The sequence below is a fragment of the Mchenga conophoros genome, linkage group LG22 (assembly GCF_057382185.1).
Source record: "Mchenga conophoros isolate Kocher_MC1m ecotype Shallow Benthic linkage group LG22, M_conophoros_male_GT1.1, whole genome shotgun sequence".
In the NCBI taxonomy this organism is placed as follows: Eukaryota; Metazoa; Chordata; class Actinopteri; order Cichliformes; family Cichlidae; genus Mchenga; species Mchenga conophoros.
Window position 1 is genome coordinate 16,625,581 of NC_140546.1, and position 16,813 is coordinate 16,642,393.

General features: G+C 39.0%; 1 protein-coding gene across 1 annotated transcript; it reads right to left on the minus strand.

The window, feature by feature from the left end:
- Window positions 1–4,234: 4,234 nt before the first annotated feature.
- On the minus strand, window positions 4,235–15,076 carry clptm1l (CLPTM1 like). Its single transcript, XM_085262540.1, has 18 exons — window positions 14,802–15,076; window positions 13,621–13,841; window positions 13,432–13,526; window positions 13,028–13,217; window positions 12,679–12,869; window positions 12,182–12,260; window positions 11,825–11,942; window positions 11,482–11,576; window positions 11,205–11,289; window positions 10,528–10,631; window positions 10,330–10,395; window positions 8,664–8,714; window positions 8,496–8,578; window positions 8,363–8,397; window positions 8,216–8,271; window positions 7,990–8,034; window positions 6,986–7,101; window positions 4,235–6,899 (listed from the first exon to the last, which is right to left on the minus strand). The coding sequence occupies exons 2-18, from the start codon at window positions 13,783–13,785 to the stop codon at window positions 6,821–6,823; spliced, it is 1,653 nt and encodes a 550-aa protein (XP_085118666.1). The 5' UTR covers window positions 13,786–13,841; window positions 14,802–15,076; the 3' UTR covers window positions 4,235–6,820.
- Window positions 15,077–16,813: the final 1,737 nt, after the last annotated feature.

A 16,813-nucleotide genomic window follows, 5' to 3' on the forward strand; every position in this document is an offset into this window, starting at 1 on the left:
GACGTTTCATAAGAAATTAGAGAAGCACATTTTGGATTTTATTAATGATAATGATAAAGGTGATGTTGACGATGCAATTCTCTGGGAGAGTATGAAGGCGGTAATTCGAGGCCACATTATTTCGTTCTCTGCAGCTAAACGTAAATCCCAGGAAATGGCTTTGAAGGATCTTGAGTCAAATATACAACAGCTAGAACAAACTTATCAGTCCTCTCCCAAAATAGAATTACTGGGCAAAATTACTAAATTGAAGTGTGAGTATAATTCTCTGCTCAGCAAACAAGTTTGCCTTCAAATCACTAAGTGTAAGCAAACATTTTTTGAATTGGGTGATAAGCCTCATAGGTTACTTGCAAGATTACTTAGAAAAACACAAGCATCACAAACAATACTATCAATCAATAACAAACATGGGCAGACCACTAGAAACCCCCAGGAAATAAAAAAGTGTTTTGAAGATTTTTATCGTGATCTTTATAGCTCTAAGAGTTCTGCGAGTCAGTCATTAATTGAGGACTTTCTGGAAAAGTGTAATCTCCCAAAATTAGATGATGTGGCAGTTGCAGATTTGGAGGCGGACTTCACATTAGATGAGATTAAGACAGCTATTCAACAGATGTCAAATAATAAGGCCCCTGGGCCAGATGGTTTTGGAGCAGAGTTTTATAAAGCTTACTCCTCATTGCTAGCCCCTCTGATTTTGCGTATGTTTAACTATTCAAAATTGTCTGGCTCTTTGCCAAGTTCATTATATCATGGTGTAATTTCATTGATTCTTAAAAAAGGTCGTGATCCTATGTCTGTCTCGTCCTATCGGCCTATATCTCTCATTTCTGTTGAGACCAAGATATTAACAAAAGTTTTATCAAACCGCCTTAAAGATCATATTGCTAAACTTATACATCCAGATCAAACAGGGTTTATCCCTAACCGCTACATTTATTTTAATTTGCGTAGATTATTTAATCTCATATATAGTCCTACTAGGTGTTCAGATGATTCTGTGGTAATAGCTTTGGATGCTGAAAAAGCTTTTGATCAGGTCGAGTGGCCGTATATGTTTACTGTATTATCCAAATTTGGATTTGGTGATTCTTTTATCAATTGGATTAGAATTTTGTACAAAGGACCTATGGCCTCGGTAAGGACTAATAATGATGTATCAGACCCTTTTCGATTGCACAGGGGCACGCGACAGGGAGATCCCATTTCTCCTTTTATTTTTGCCCTGGCCCTAGAACCTTTAGCAGCTCGTATACGGCTAAGTTCTGATATACTACCGATTATACATCAGGGTATTCCTCATAAATTCTCCGCTTATGCTGATGACGTAGTCTTATTCGTATCAAAACCTAAGACCTCGATCAGTCCACTATTGCAGCTTATTAACGAATTTGGTTCTCTCTCAGGGTATAAGATAAATTGGACGAAAAGTGAACTTATGCCTCTGTCGGATGGGGTGGACATGGCTTATCTGCATAATACTCCATTTAGAATAGCGCTAGATAAGTTTGAATGTCTCGGTATCACAGTCACATGTAAGGTGTCACAACTTTTAAAGAAAAATTGGGATAGAAAAGTTAATCAATTGGAGAAGAATATTGAGTTTTGGATCACATTGCCAATTTCCATGGTGGGGCGGATTAAAGCCATCAAAATGGTAGTTTTGCCCAGATTTTTGTACATCTTTCAGTCAATCCCAGTGTGCATTCCCCAGTCATATTTTAAAAAGCTGGAATCTGTTGTATCCTCCTTTGTTTGGTCGGGTAAGGTTCCTAGAATTTCCAAAAAACATCTTGTTAAACATAAGACTTGTGGTGGCCTTGGACTCCCAAATTTTAGATTATATTATATGGCTACACACTTAAATATTTTTTTCATTTTGGCGAAGGTGTACTCCAGGTGCTGATTTGGAAGGACAACCTTCATGGTTGATGATGGAACACCTGTCTTGTAGACAAACTTGTCTTCCAGCCCTGCTTAATAGCCCGATAAAAGTGAAGAATACACTATATGGCAGAAATCCTGTGATTCAAAATTCAATTAAGGTCAGGAACCAACTATTGGGCACAGTAAAGGCTCCTAAAATGTATTTGGATGCTCCAATATGTAACAATCATGCCTTCAGGCCTGGGCTGGAGGACATCACGTTTGTGACATGGCAGGGAAGAGGGATTTGTTCTCTCAAAGATATTTACATTGATGGACATTTTCCATCTTTTCAGCAATTGAGGGTGAAATTTAATCTTCCAAATTCACATTTTTTCAGATTTTTACAGTTAAGACATTTCATCAAAGCATCTATTCCACAATACAATTTGATTCCTCGAAACTCAGTGCTTGACAGCTTCATGTCAGTTGAGCCCTATACTAGAGGTGCTGTGTCTCGCTTTTACGGGGCCTTACTAGATATATACAGTCCTTCATCTGATACTTTTAGGGAGCAGTGGCAGGAAGAACTGGGGGTGGATGTTACTGATGATCTCTGGCAAGAGTGCATTAAGAATATATATTGTAGTTCTATAAATGCTAGACATTGTCTGATCCAATTTAAGGTTGTGTGTAGGTTGCATTTTTCTCCCACTAAAGTGGAAAAAATATATAAGAACGTTTCAGCCCTCTGTGTTAAGTGTTCAAGTGGTCGAGGAACTTTATCTCACCTTTTCTTTCAATGCCAAAAACTACAGCTCTTTTGGAATCATTTGTTTGATTTTCTGACCAAGGCCATTGGCAGGGAGGTCCCGTGTACCCCCTTTGCAGCATTGTTTGGGGTGTCTGAACCGGGATGGGCAAGGGACAAGACAGAGACACAGGTTGTGTCAATGACCACACTTGTGGCTAGAAAGCTGATACTTCTCTGCTGGAAGTCTGATAAACCTCCTACCTTTGAAATGTGGTTGAGAGAATTTGGAAATGTACTCCATCTGGAGAAAATCAGGTTTACCTTGTCTAACCGAGAGAGTGTGTTTTATAAGATTTGGCAACCAGTCATTAGCCTGATGGATAAACTTAAGTGAAATATACTCTGTCTTAACATTTATGTATGCTGTATTACCACCTTGTTGACTTACCGTCCACCTTCTATTGTGTTCTTTTGAAGGTGATTGTTGTATACTGCTCAATTATAAAATCAATAAAAATATATTGGAAAAAAAAAAGACCATCTTGGTGTATGTGTAAATTGCGGAGGAATGCAGGAGTACTGTATTTATAGAAACACTTAACTACACTCAGAGACCTTACAGCAGCAGTGTACCACATTGCAGAGAGCTGTACTGCCTTTTCCTCTCCTGCAAGGTTTGTGCACTCTTTTTGATTGTGGTGGTTGTGTGATTGAGCTTTAGGCCATGAATCGATGGCTGGACATCCATCAATTACAGCAAGTTGTCCTGGTCCTGAAGCAACAAAGCAGCTCCAGAACATCATACTACCACCACCATGTTTTACTACTGGTATGCCATTTTTCAGAAAAGCTGTGTTAGTTTTATGACAGGTGTAGTGGTTCTGAAAGCTTCCAAAAAACCTCATCAGTCTACAGAATATTTTCCCTAAGGTCTTAGAATCATCAAGTTGTTTTCTTTTTTGCCAAATGTGACTGATACTCTGTTCTTTTTGGTCAACAGTGGTTTTTACCTTGGAACTTCCTCATGGATGCCATTTTTGCCAAGTCTCTTTTGTTACTGTTAAATTATGAACTCTGACCTTAATTGTGCAAGTGAGGCTGGCAGTTCATTAGTCCTTCTTCCTCTCTTGATGTGATCTTTAAGTCATTTTGGTAGGGCGACCACTCCTGGGAGGGTTCACCACTGTTTCAAGATTTCTCCATTTGTGGATAAAGGCTCTCAGTGTGGTACACTGGAGTCCCAAAGCTTTAGAAATGGCTTAGTAAGACTGATAGATGCCCAACTTTTGTTCTCTGCTGCTCTTGAGTTTCTTTAGATCGTGACATGATTTGATGTATACTTCACTGTCAGACAGATTCTGTTAGAGTAATTTCTTGATCCAACAGATCTTGTAGTAATTAGGCCTCGATTATCTAACCAAAGTCATTGCACGATTTAGTGTGAGTGAGTGAGTGAGAGAGAGATTACTTTTTTACATCACGCCAGATAGGTTTTGCTAGATTTTTCCCTTAACAAATGAAATTATCTCTGCATTACTCAGGTTATCTCTGAGCAACATTTCCACTGAACAGTTTACCCCAGCAATAGTAACATACCAACTACACGTAACATTTTGTCAGTTATTTTTTAATTTCATCTCAATCAAAAAACACAAACATTACAATAAGTAAAACAATTTAAAGGCAAATCTCTGCCAACTCTATTTTTAAGAAACATAAATCCTGTGCAGAACCTTTATATACAGACCTAATATATCATGATATCTGAATGTTAAGTACATTATTTCAATTAAAGTCTTAAAAAAAAAAAAAAATCAAATTTTGATTGCATAAACTCAGTGTAATAATACTTTGTTTAAAGATTTCCGTCATCATCTCTCTCACAATGTCAGTGTTTATTCAAAAGATCCGATGTACCATCCATTGTGAACGTACAATGGTAACATTATTCATTCTCACATTTGGCACTAGCAGATTTTCTTGGCCCAGTTATGTAAAAAAAAGAAAAAAAAGAAGATGGATTGATGGATGGAAAAGACAGTAGGACTGTCAGTGGTACAATGTCATGAAGCAGTCAGTACCATTTACAGAGACACAAAACATACAGAACTCAACTTCACAGATTGTGGAACTTTCAAGCTTAAGTGTCTGGAATGTCTTGGGCAATTAATCTTCTCTCCATGGCAACAGATCACAACTTTCTCCTCTGCCTCTAGTGAAATTCTCCTGCCATCTACTGGCAAATAAACGGAATTGTGTAACAATCCGCGCTTCTTCAGCAGAACTGAAAAGTGATGCATTCAAATGCATCACTTTTCCAATTTGGATTTCTAAACGTTTACGTTTTAAATCCCATTTTCTTTGATTTTGCCCTCAAATGTTACAGTTTATTCTCATTTTAAAAGCATACTTATGTCGATTTGAAATTTTACATTGTGTGAAATAAGCTATTTAAGCTGCTCCCTCTTTAAGGCTGCCCTCTCTGTCATGCATACCGTTGTATTTTATTATTTTATTATTTTGGCAACTTTGTTTGCTTCGCGGAAGCAAAAGTAAGCTACTGGAAGCAAACTTAATCACCGTCAATTTATGTATACAGGTCTGCATATCTTCTTGATAAGCTGATATCATCATATTAATAAGGAAGTAGAAAAAAAGTCCCGTAAACCGTTTTGTTATGCTTTTGGTGTTTCATTTCTCCCATTCGGAGATTACGTTCAAATGTGTGTATCTAATTATCTCTTACTATGAACATTTACATCATAACAGTGTGTGTAATAGAAAACGAGCATAACAGGTCCTCTTTACAGCTCAGTCACACTAGAGTAAAAGCAGGACAGCGACTTTCTTGTAACTAGGAGAAAAAAAAAAAAAAGACAACAAAAATGTGAATACTTTACATCAACTACATCACTATTCATGGAGGAATTCCCATTTTACACTTGCCGGACTCTGAATGCTAGGGTTTAATGTGAATTTGTAACAGATATCAACAGATCTCTTCATAAGCAGATTGCATGTAATTGCCAACTGGATCCTATTCAGTTGCAAACTGATAGCAGACTGTCTTATTGGCCTTACTGCCATTTCGTCGCCGTCTTGCACTAAAGTCACTTTGACTTACAAGTTTACAGAACACCGGCAGAATGGTTTGGTCATGCCGTGGCCTCCAACTACTGTTTTCCCTAGTGTGACTGTAGCATTAAACATGACCGTTCTTTGTCACAGAACTAACAAATGCCAACTGTATGCACATGATCATTTTGGATATAATTTTGTACAGTTTTTTTTTTAAAGAGCCAGATTGCCAAGTTATTGAGAAATGCTTAAAAATAATGAACATATTTTCTGATAATTTACATATTCAACAGAGCTAACAATATATCATTTTTAGTTTCTGTATGGCTTACCTTTGCTTATTGCAGCTTTCATATTTTTATTCCAATTACCATCAACACCAGCTACGAATTTAGAAATAGTGGCCACTTAAGCACAAAAGCTGCAATTATGACTACAGCCTGATTTTTCTGAGACTGTCTGGAACAATATTATTGAGCTGCCTGAAACATCAGTCAGAATGCTTCACCTTTGCCACACTCCCTCCTTTTTTGTCACAGCACAGTCTTTCTATCCCTGCCATCACACAGCTATCTTGATTTTACTTGAAGGCTGTCTTATCTGGTAGGTATACAACAAGCCACTGGATTATGTCTTCTTACTGAATAAAGCTCTCAGATGAGCAAAGCAGCTCTTTCTCTGCAGCTCGTAGATATACTACATCTGCCAGCTGTCGGAGCAGGCTGAATCCAACTTGTTCAAAACACAAGCGTAGCATTGTTAAGAATTATAAAGATTCCTTTGTGCATTTAAAACTCTGGAAAAATAAAAACACACTGTCACTGTGTCCCATCACACACACTGTAACTAACCCCCGCCCCACCAAAACAAACCCCAAAACAAAACAAGAAGGCCTCGTCAGACTGTCAGACGAAGCAGAAGATGATATTGCCCTTTTAACAATTTTTAACAGGGTGGAAAAAGTCCGAACCATAAGCACATTGATGTGCCTGGAACATATACAACAAAAAATGTCCCCCTGACCATTAAACTCATTCCGGTTGATAAAGATGAGTGGACACCAGTGGAAACAAGACAATACCCACAGATTCCAGATCATAAAAGCAAATTCCTCCGAGTCTAGTGACTCTTCCCTTTGGGTTTTTCATCGTACGACACTCCATATTCGTTTACTCTTGTTTTGTCCACAGGGTAGAGCCTGGTGAAAGAAACGGAGAGTTTTAACTCTCAAAAAATGTGCACGTTTTTAACAAATGTGCTACGTGTAATGTAGTGTGCATGTACCATCTCTGGTAAAGGTAGATGAGAAACACCACATCATCTCTGAAACAGGCCAGTCTGTGAGACGTTGGCATGGTGATGATGAAGGCAAACACGTCATCGATGAAGGTATTGAATGCCTGTTAACATGAAAGAAGTCCATGAACATTCTCAAAAGATAGATAAAAAATAAAGTAGTCATTGTTTGTAGGGGTGATCAGTTATTCTGACAAATTACATCAGCTCTTGAACATTAAAAAAATAATAGATACACTTTCTTTCAAATTTAGAAGTGAGAGTTCTTTAGTAATTAAATCACTGACCAACATTATTATATGGAAAGTTAAAAGCTGTAAAAACAGTATGAAAGATGTAGGCCTCAGTCACACCGGCTTAGAGACCAGTCAGTCACTCCCCGGCAATCTCTGGTTGCTAGGGAAATATGTGCATTCTTGGACTGGTTGACAAGTGAAAGAGGGTGCTGCACCAAAAAAGAAAAAGAAAAAAAATCTCCTTGTGATTGCCGGTATAATACTACGATCATCCAGTTTGAATTGAGAAAGCCGACTCGTCTGTAAACACTGCTTGATTGCAATCTACTCAGTGAGCACGATAGTAAAAAACATGATGCAAACTGGAAATGCAGAATATTCTCCTTCAAAATAAAAGTGCTGCAAACAACAGCATTCCAAAAGTTCACTTATTTCTTTTAGGCAAATTGCCTCGGTTTCTATTTACGTCACAGTTTCGCTACCCTTCGGAGAGAAGTTGGCAAGTGCGTGCAGACAAGTGGACGTCTTCCGTGCAAACTACAGGCGACCGTGCCATCCGCCTTGAGATCAAAACCATTAAAACGGGATTTTTGCAGCACCCTCTTTGTGGCCGATTTTATCTAGTGACTGCCAGCAACCACTCGCAGAACACGCATTTTTCCTTAGGTTACCAATCAGTCTCTCAGCCTGTGTTACTGAGGCCTTACCATCCATTTGCTAAACCACTCAGAAAACAACAGGAAATTTATTTTTTACCTTATACGTGAAGGCTTTCCAGGGCAAGTGGGCAACAGACTTCAGCTGTTAAATAAAGAACAGAGCTGAATAATCAGTCATGAACACTGTGCTGTTTTGTTATGGTAAATAAACTGCAGTTTGCACACTGTGGCATTTTATTGTTAGGTTGTAATGTGTGCATTTATTACACAGATTGCGTGGGTTACTGATTTTTGTGAATCAGTAACTTCAAAGTAAAACTAACCTTATAGTTGACAAATAGCTGAGGAAGCATGAAGAGGAACCCGAATGCATAAACACCTATAAAGTGAAGAAAAACACACGAGAATTTATTATGACTGTTATGGACAGAAGTATTTTGTGTGTGTGCTAAGAGTATAGAGCACCTTACCGTTCACCAAGCTGTTAATCAGCCACGAGTACCAACTACAACAGAAAGATACACAATCAAAATGAGTGATGACCTGTCAGACTGAGTCAATCAGTATCCCGTTATTGTTACTTACACATACGCAGACTCCTACCTCTTATATCGTAAAAATATTAGTGCATACACTGCCCCTCCGATACACAGTGGGTAAAGGAGGTATGAGAGATACTTCATGGCCTACAGAAAAATAAAGAAAGAGGCAATCAGCGTAAGTGCTCATATCTCAAAGAAACAACTGATAATTAATTGTCTTGTGCCCTACCAGGGTATCATATTCTTCTGTTCTCCTCTCAGATTCATCTAACTTTCCAAACTGTAACAGAACAAAAACACTCATTAGCACACTCGACACGTGTTTTCACTCACATTTTAAAAATCTCGACAGTTGCGGTCAGTGCTGCAGAAATTAAGGAAAAATGCCGACAAGGACAATTATAAACTCAAGCGCCTCGATGTAGCGTTTTACATTTATAAGAAAGGATTGTCGTGTTTTCTATTAAGCATGTATTATCCTGCCTACAATGCTGCATGAACATTTATCTTTTTTATTTATTAACATGGCTAAAGTTCCATTATCTGCTCTGTGCTTTGTCAAAGGACAGTAATTTAATTGAATACAAATATTATTACAGCAGAAAGCACCATAAGAGAATAAAACCAGCAGATAAAAAAGCCGCAGTTAGAGAAAAATGGTACTTTGAGTCAACATGTCAGATAATTTAAGAGTTCAATTCAATTCAATTCAATTTTATTTATATAGCGCCAAATCACAAAGAGTGAGTCGGATGTTCTAGCACAGGCTGTGTAAGACTGGTCTCTACTCCTTAACCCAGAGCCTTCCTGGCATAGGAAATAACTGGATGCGTATATGTTGTACTTTTATTTAAATATCTATTTAAACATATGGAATTACAGTGTATAAGGCAAAAAACAGAATGTACAGGTATGACCACCTTTATTCTTTAACATAGCCTGAACTCTTAGGCAAGATTTCTCATAATTTCTTTAAGTAGTTTTCAGATCCAGGCTTCTGGAAAGACATTTAAAGCTCTTAACTGACACTCAATGTTGTGCCCATCTCCTGACATCCTCAGCAAATAACCAGAAATTTGCGATTTGGATTCATCACACCTCAAGACCTTTTCTCCCAAGTTCCCTTAAAACTGGCTTCTTGACAGCAACTGTAGGTACATAATTTTTAGGTCTGCTCCACCTTCTTTTGCCTTTCATTTGGTCAGTTTCCTCAAGTTCTTTAAAGACACTGCACACCATGCTGAGATATGCCAAGCTTCTGGCTTATAGCACTTTGGGAATCACCTTGTTGGTGCAAAAATACAAATTTAGTTGAGATTATGTTAAACTGTGCTTGTGGTGTTTTGTATATTCGGCTAAAGACATGACAACAAATGACATGTTTTTGCAACATGCTGCTAGTAAGAAAGCACCTAAAGATTAAAATTTAAATTGCTTCTTTGCCAAGTTGTCTGTTATGCGTCCACAAAACTGGTTCATCCTCTGAGGTGTCTTTTGCATGCTTGAATGATCGTTGAGCTCAGTGTTAAAAACAAATTAAGATTCATCTGAAAATGTTTTTTCCCCCCTTCTGAAATGTTCAGGTTCAGGTTTGGGCTGGACTGAAAATTAGTGGAAAAGTAGCCAAAGTCCAAACTTTCAAAGAGCTCCAAAAAGCCTGGAGAACTGTTGCTCAAGCCTTTAAAAAAAAATAAAAAATCCAAGTGCAGCTAAAGAGTTGCTAAAGACTTTTATACAACACTGTGTACTGCACAGCATTTTAAAGCAGGCATGCTCAATTTCGTGTGTATAATTGTGTAGCCACCTCCCAAAGGCCCAGTCTATACCAACAAAGACGTAGATACGTGGCTGATAACAGAAAAAAAGATTACAGATAAAGACACATGCACACATACCAGGAATGTGGGTTTGCCTCCTTTCCAGAAAACTTGAATCTTAAAGGCTTTCTTCACTTTCCAAACCTTAAAAAAAAGAAAAGAAACATTATTACATATTACAGATCACGTAATCACCTTTTAATCAAATCTGAAGTGGGAATAAATGGTCATTTTGTGTGTGTTTAAATTCATTTTTAATTGCGCGCGTGTGTTTACTTCAATCATAGAGCCGATCCCTGCAGGTATGAGGACAAGCAGACTGGTCTGCTCGTCAAGCAAATAGAGGAAAATCACTATGGTACTGAAACAGCGCCACAGCACTGAAATAGAAGCAAACAACAGAAAATGTGAGATAGTAAATGGCTCTCCCAAACTGACACTGATGACCGATCATTTGGTTCAGCTCGAGTCTCTTGATAACACTTTATCCCACATGTTTTAAAAGCCTTTTGTGTAATCTTACAACACTGGGAAACATTTGTAGGGTTATATAGTTACACTGTGTTTTTTGTTGTTTTTTCTCAGCTGCCACTTCTCTAAAAACCCATAAATCAGAGGTCCCACAGTGCCGGTTCTGTGGATCTGTCACTGCAAAGCCAAAATGATTCAAAAACTATTAAGGTACAAGCGCTCTCTCTTATAATCCTTGTGGGTGAAATATTGCTGGCCAACCAGCAGATTCAGAATATGAAAAAAATATTGTAGATTCACCTGTTCTGCACATTTGTCAAAGCCTTATTACAGGGTGACATTCACACTCTACTAGGAGCAGTTTATTTAGCCACTAACCACAAATGTATTCATGGTGATTCTTTATGCCCATATAAACTGTATAAACTGGATTTTGAAGGGGTTTGGTGAGAAGGTGAAACAGTGCCGTGAAGCTAACAAACCTGCTTTGCTGGACATTCCCACCATACTTTTCTTCTGCTTCCAGAAGCTGATGTCATTTTTGAAGGCCAGGAAGTCAAAGAGGAGCTGAAAGAGCATTCAGAGTTAAGACTGGCATCTTTATTTGACCTTAAAATGACCCAGTTAGGTGACTTATTACCCCAAGCTTTACTTATATGTGATATTTTGTAATGATAAAAACGTTTCCTACTGTGAACTAAAATGAACAGCTCACTTAAGGATTCAAAGTACACTCTAAAAGTCTGCAGCCACACTCACGTGGAAAGCAGCTACAAAGAAAGTCAGGGCCAGGAAATACAGGTTGGTATCCACGAAGATCCCTTTAATCTCATCAGCATCCTTCTCTGTGAACCCTGCAAAAACAGATACAGAAAACCGCACTGCATTTAGGTGTGTAGACATGATGAGGAAACCTGGCTGAAGCTCGATCTGAAGGATGCAGATAGACTAAATGCACCGCACTGTGCAATCATACATCACTTATAGTAGGAGGCGAACTTCAAACTTTGCGTTCGCACAGGATGCTCGATCAGGTAATGTCTAGAAAAGTTCAGGGCTGCAGTGAACGTGTGAAGTAAAGCAAGCAGGAAGATTAGCATACCGAACTGCTGCAGAGAGTAAACGGCGTCTTGCATGTGGATCCAGAATCGAAGTCTGCCCAGAGAGATTGAGTCGTAGGAGATGATCAGAGGAAGTTCTGTAGTGGTACTGTTGATCTCCTACACACAAAAACATGGGAAAAAAAATATGTTCAACGTTTCCTATAACGTGCTTCTCAGCCATGCATTCACTAACACATCATTATTGTGGCCTCATAAACTCATTGTCCTCTAACCAGGTTCCGTGAGCAAATACAATGAATAGAAAAAAAGCATTGCATTTGAAAATCTGCCACTGGGACTACCTGACAGGGAGTTGCAGTCTGTTGCATAATATTTATTTAAAATCGAAAACTTACCACGAGGTCCTTGACCCGGTTGCTGAGCTCATCAACAAACAGCAGAGGTAGATACACCACCTTCTTCCCATTCTGAAACCTGGAACACATACAGATAAAACATTTTATGAAACTCTTTGATCGTCACGACAAGCCTGTAATCCATTAAAAGTACAGCTAGTACAGCTCAAAGCATCCTTTCTTTTTCTCGCCTCCACTATTGAAATGCTCTTTATGTCGGCATCGGTCATGGCCCACTTCACCGGTTGCGGCTGAATCAGAAAACAACTGCCTGGATTAGAATAGGCACTTTTTAACCCTTTACATGCCACACCCCTTTTGGCTATTTCTAGGTCTTGGCTAATAAATTAAAGTGGCTGGGCCTTAGGTTAGAGCTCCCAAACTGTGGACCTCTTTTAAACCTCTTCTTTAAAAACAACAACAACAACAAAAAACAACAACTTGGATATCTATTTCCTCTCATAGTGCCGTTTGCGTTTGTGTAGCCGCCATCTTACACTCTGAGGTATCTGTGGACATCATTTGGGAGGTATTCTCTGTCAAAGAGGAAGTGGTCGCCGACAATGTTGACAGTGAGGCGGGAGCGCCAGTGTGAAACTGGATGGTCTGACACAGAGGTGGCTCCAGCTCTGGCTCCGCCCCCTGCCGCTGCATCATGCAGCTTCTTCTGCTGGCCTTCTTTCTGACCCTGCGCGAGTGCAAAGGCAGGATAGGAGTTTAGTGATCTGATTAAAGCTTGATAAAACAGCACAATTCTTCTGCATATCTGATCTTTTTAAAGAAAAACTACATAGCTGTTAACTTTCTGTGTGTTGACTTTCAGCAGTAGCAGAGACAGTATGGTACCTTTGTTTTATCTTCCCCAGATATCAGAGAGATTTCAGGCGGTTTAGGGACCATGTACGTGGTGAGCTGAGCAACCAAGTGAACTTGTCGTGGATCGTGCCACGGATCGTGGGCAGCTTGATGGACAAATATTAGTGCGTATAGAGTTCCATTATTACGGGTTTTCTTAGGTAGGGAGACATTGATTGTCCTGTGGGAAACATGGAAAAGAAAGAAACGAAATTTAAAACAGAACTTAAAAAAGAAATCCATTTTTCAGAATGCTTCAATCAAATCTCCGTGTAACACCGTGTCATACCACAAGGGGCTGTGCATTCAATTCAGTGTCTGTTTTTATCTCATAGGTTTTTACTTCCGTTAAGATAATAAATGTGAATCTCTTAACCCCTCCCCAAACAACCAACCTTTCAAACTTGCTGTTGACATCAAAGTTCTCCTCTTTGTGGATCAGAGTATGGCCTCCTTCTGCGTTCGACCGCAGTGTGGTGTAGATGCTCAGCTAAAGAACAAAGACGAACATGTCAGGCATCCGCATCAAAGAGAGAAACCAGACTCATGCATGACCGGCGCGACCATCCTTGCTCACAACTGACCTGCAGTTTGGGGTTCCCAGCCAGGAAGGGTGTGATGCAGTTGGCACCTTTGGGGTTGTTGCAGGGTTTGGTGTACACGATCCCGTACATCACCCAGCAGGTGTGGAGCACATAGACCACAAACACCCCCACGATCAGGGTGGTGAACGATGTTTTCAGAAACATGATGCTCGCGTCGTTTCCTCGTCTCCCTCGGCTAACTGAGCGGCAGGGCCATATGTCTGCAAATGAGGCATTGCATTCGATTTAAGTATGAAGCTCAAAACTCAACTAATTTTAAACGCCAATTAGGGATCAGACAATTGTCTCAATCACCTGACTTGTCACTTGTCTCAGATTAGTCTTAGAAAGAAAAAATAAATTAAGATAAAGAGTTTATTTGCCAATCGTTTTAATGAATATGGGATACAGCTGGTCAGGAACAGTTGCCAAAACTTGCTCTTCCAGTTTTATCCCGGTTGTACCACACAAACAAGTAGGGTTGCCAACCGTCCCTTGAAAAACAGAATCGTTCCGTATTTAGAAACAAAAGTATTGAGCTGAAAAGGGACGCACTTTGTCAAAAGGTTAAAAAAATAATTTCACACACCAAAAAAAAGAGCTAAAAAAAATTCCTCACACTGGGAAGGGTGAAGACAATCGGGTCGCCCAGCCCCGGCCGTGAGGTGTCCCTTATTTATTTTTCAGGGAGTTGGCAACCCTACAAACAAGTCATTAGCAGGATGAAAGGAGGCCCTCATATTTAGAGAGATTAAATGGCAGGTGATGTAGTGAACTGATCTGATACTGTCTGGAAAAATATATAGTACTACACATCTAAATAACAGAATCATTGTTAGCACACTGGAGACTCAGGTCTCCCACAGATTGTTTGGTTTACTTCTGCGTCAAGTTGCAGTAAACACCCGCACACCTGTTTTTTTTTACTGATGGTAAAAGCATCAAACAGTCTGCTGCTCAGGCTGCAGGCACTCTGAAGCTCTTTAACCAACTCAAACTATGGTACACCTGCTGTCAGTTTTTCCCATATGGTCGGATCTGCATTTGCTTTTTCTGTGTGGGGATGATGTGCTACCTTGAACCCACAGCTTTAGTGACGCTAATCCTGAACGAATTCTGTTTCACTTGGCTTTTAAGTCACATAAAATAAGTAAACCCCCCATATTAACGTTACACATTACCGGTGTTTAAACTGGCAGGCTGTCGGTGACAGGACGCTCTCAGCTGGCTCACTGACTGCCCATCCGTCCATCCACTTTACAAACCCTGTCAGGCGACTCAAAGCGACCGCATCGTTTCTTCAGAACCGCGTAGTGCTTTCGCCTGAAGACATCTGCTGGACTCTGGGCTCGGTTCTGCTTTTAAGAAGAAAAGAAAGAGCTATATCCAGAAATGACTAACTGAAAGCGTGAGGTGGCTCTACATTTCCGCCATTCGCTTCCTTGTTAGTTTCTCCAGCGAGATTTGGGGAAGTGATGCCGCGAGATTTGACGTCACTGGCGCACTTGGAGCGGGAATAAATATCAATATCTCGTTTGAAATTATTTATCTACTTATTTAAAGGGGAAAAAAATCAAGAAATCATCATTTTATTTGATGTAATTCCATAATTTGTATTCAGTGAATCTTGATCTTTCATGGAAAGTTGTCATTTTATTACAGATATTTATTTATTGTGCTTTTCTAGTTACAAAACCCTAACCACAGTTCACTACTCCATGGTCAAATAGGAAACTGCAGGTGTCTGAGAAATATTTTGAAGGAAGAAAAATATTTTTGGCTCCATGCACTGATATGTTTTACTCATGAGAGTTAAAATTCTTAAAGTCTTTATTAAATGCCTGAGAGAGTAACCTTGAACATCCGGGTATCTGATGAATCTCCGACCCCACTTTCTTGTACTCACTTGTTGCCCAAAAAGAGGAATTTCTGACTAGTACCTTTATTTTTTGACTTCTGTTATCACTGTTTTTGTTTAAATGTTAGAACAATGTGTTTTTGTTTTAAGTTTTGGTGGCCCCAAAGCTATAGAAAGAGCTAAGAGCAAAGTCCATGAACAGCAGCTTATTGCCAAGTTAATATGCAGTGTTACTGTTCTTTGAGGTCATTGCATGGTGCACCTTATGTAGTTTTGTCTTCAGTTATGAGTTATTTATGGCTAAAAAATCCTTGCACTCAGCAATTTTGGTTCCACAACAGGGAGTCCAATGGTAAAGAGCTGCATTCTTAAAAGCAAGCTGAAAGACACGTACTCACTTGGAGCCCTGGCTCACTGACTGCCCATCCGTCCATCCACTTTACAAACCCTGTCAGGCGACTTTCTGGGACTCTCCACCATTTGACCTCAGAACTGAAGAAGCTTCTCGGATGAGAAGTGAAACGTCTTCAAGTAACTTAAAGAAGTCCAGACGCTTTTCTTTGCTATATATATATATAATTGTAGGTTGTGTATCCTTGAGGTGTTAATGGGGTTATTGAAAATGTGTATATGTGCGTATGTGTGTATATACGTATGTATGGATAGATAGAAACATATATGTGTATATATTAAAAAAAAAAATTTACACATAACATATAATGTAATTGCAAGGAGGTATTTCTGTAGTCTATTGATACTAGATAGTGGAAAAGGGGTGGGATTAAATAAGCTTATGCTTCTTCCTGCTCCTTTTTGAACATGGACGTTATTTGGAGTTGTGGTTGCTCGTTTTCCTTTTGTTTGCTTTGTTCATTTGTCTCTTTTAATTCTATTTTTTTTTATACTTTTTCAACATGTTCAAAATAAAGATTCAATCAATCAATCAAAGCTCCTTTGACTACGATGACCTGGATGACTGAGAACCTTCACAGACATACTCGTACAGATGTTACATTTGTAGATCCTTGCACAATATACCTTGTGCATTAATCCAACATCTTAATTTTTTTTCATGAGTTATACCCACCCACTTTCATTTATGAAAGTTAATTTGAAAATGAAAAGTTTTCCTTTAAGATGCAGAAGTTTCACATCCCATGAATAAACCAGCTACTCTCGGAAATGTGTATAAAGCTTTTTCCTGAAGGCAGATATTACAAATGTTAGCCATTATTCTCAAAATCTAAAAGTGCACTTCAAATTCAAGATTATTATAATAACTTCCAAACATCAAATCTACTAGGGTAAACAAAAAAAAAAAAAGACATTCACAAG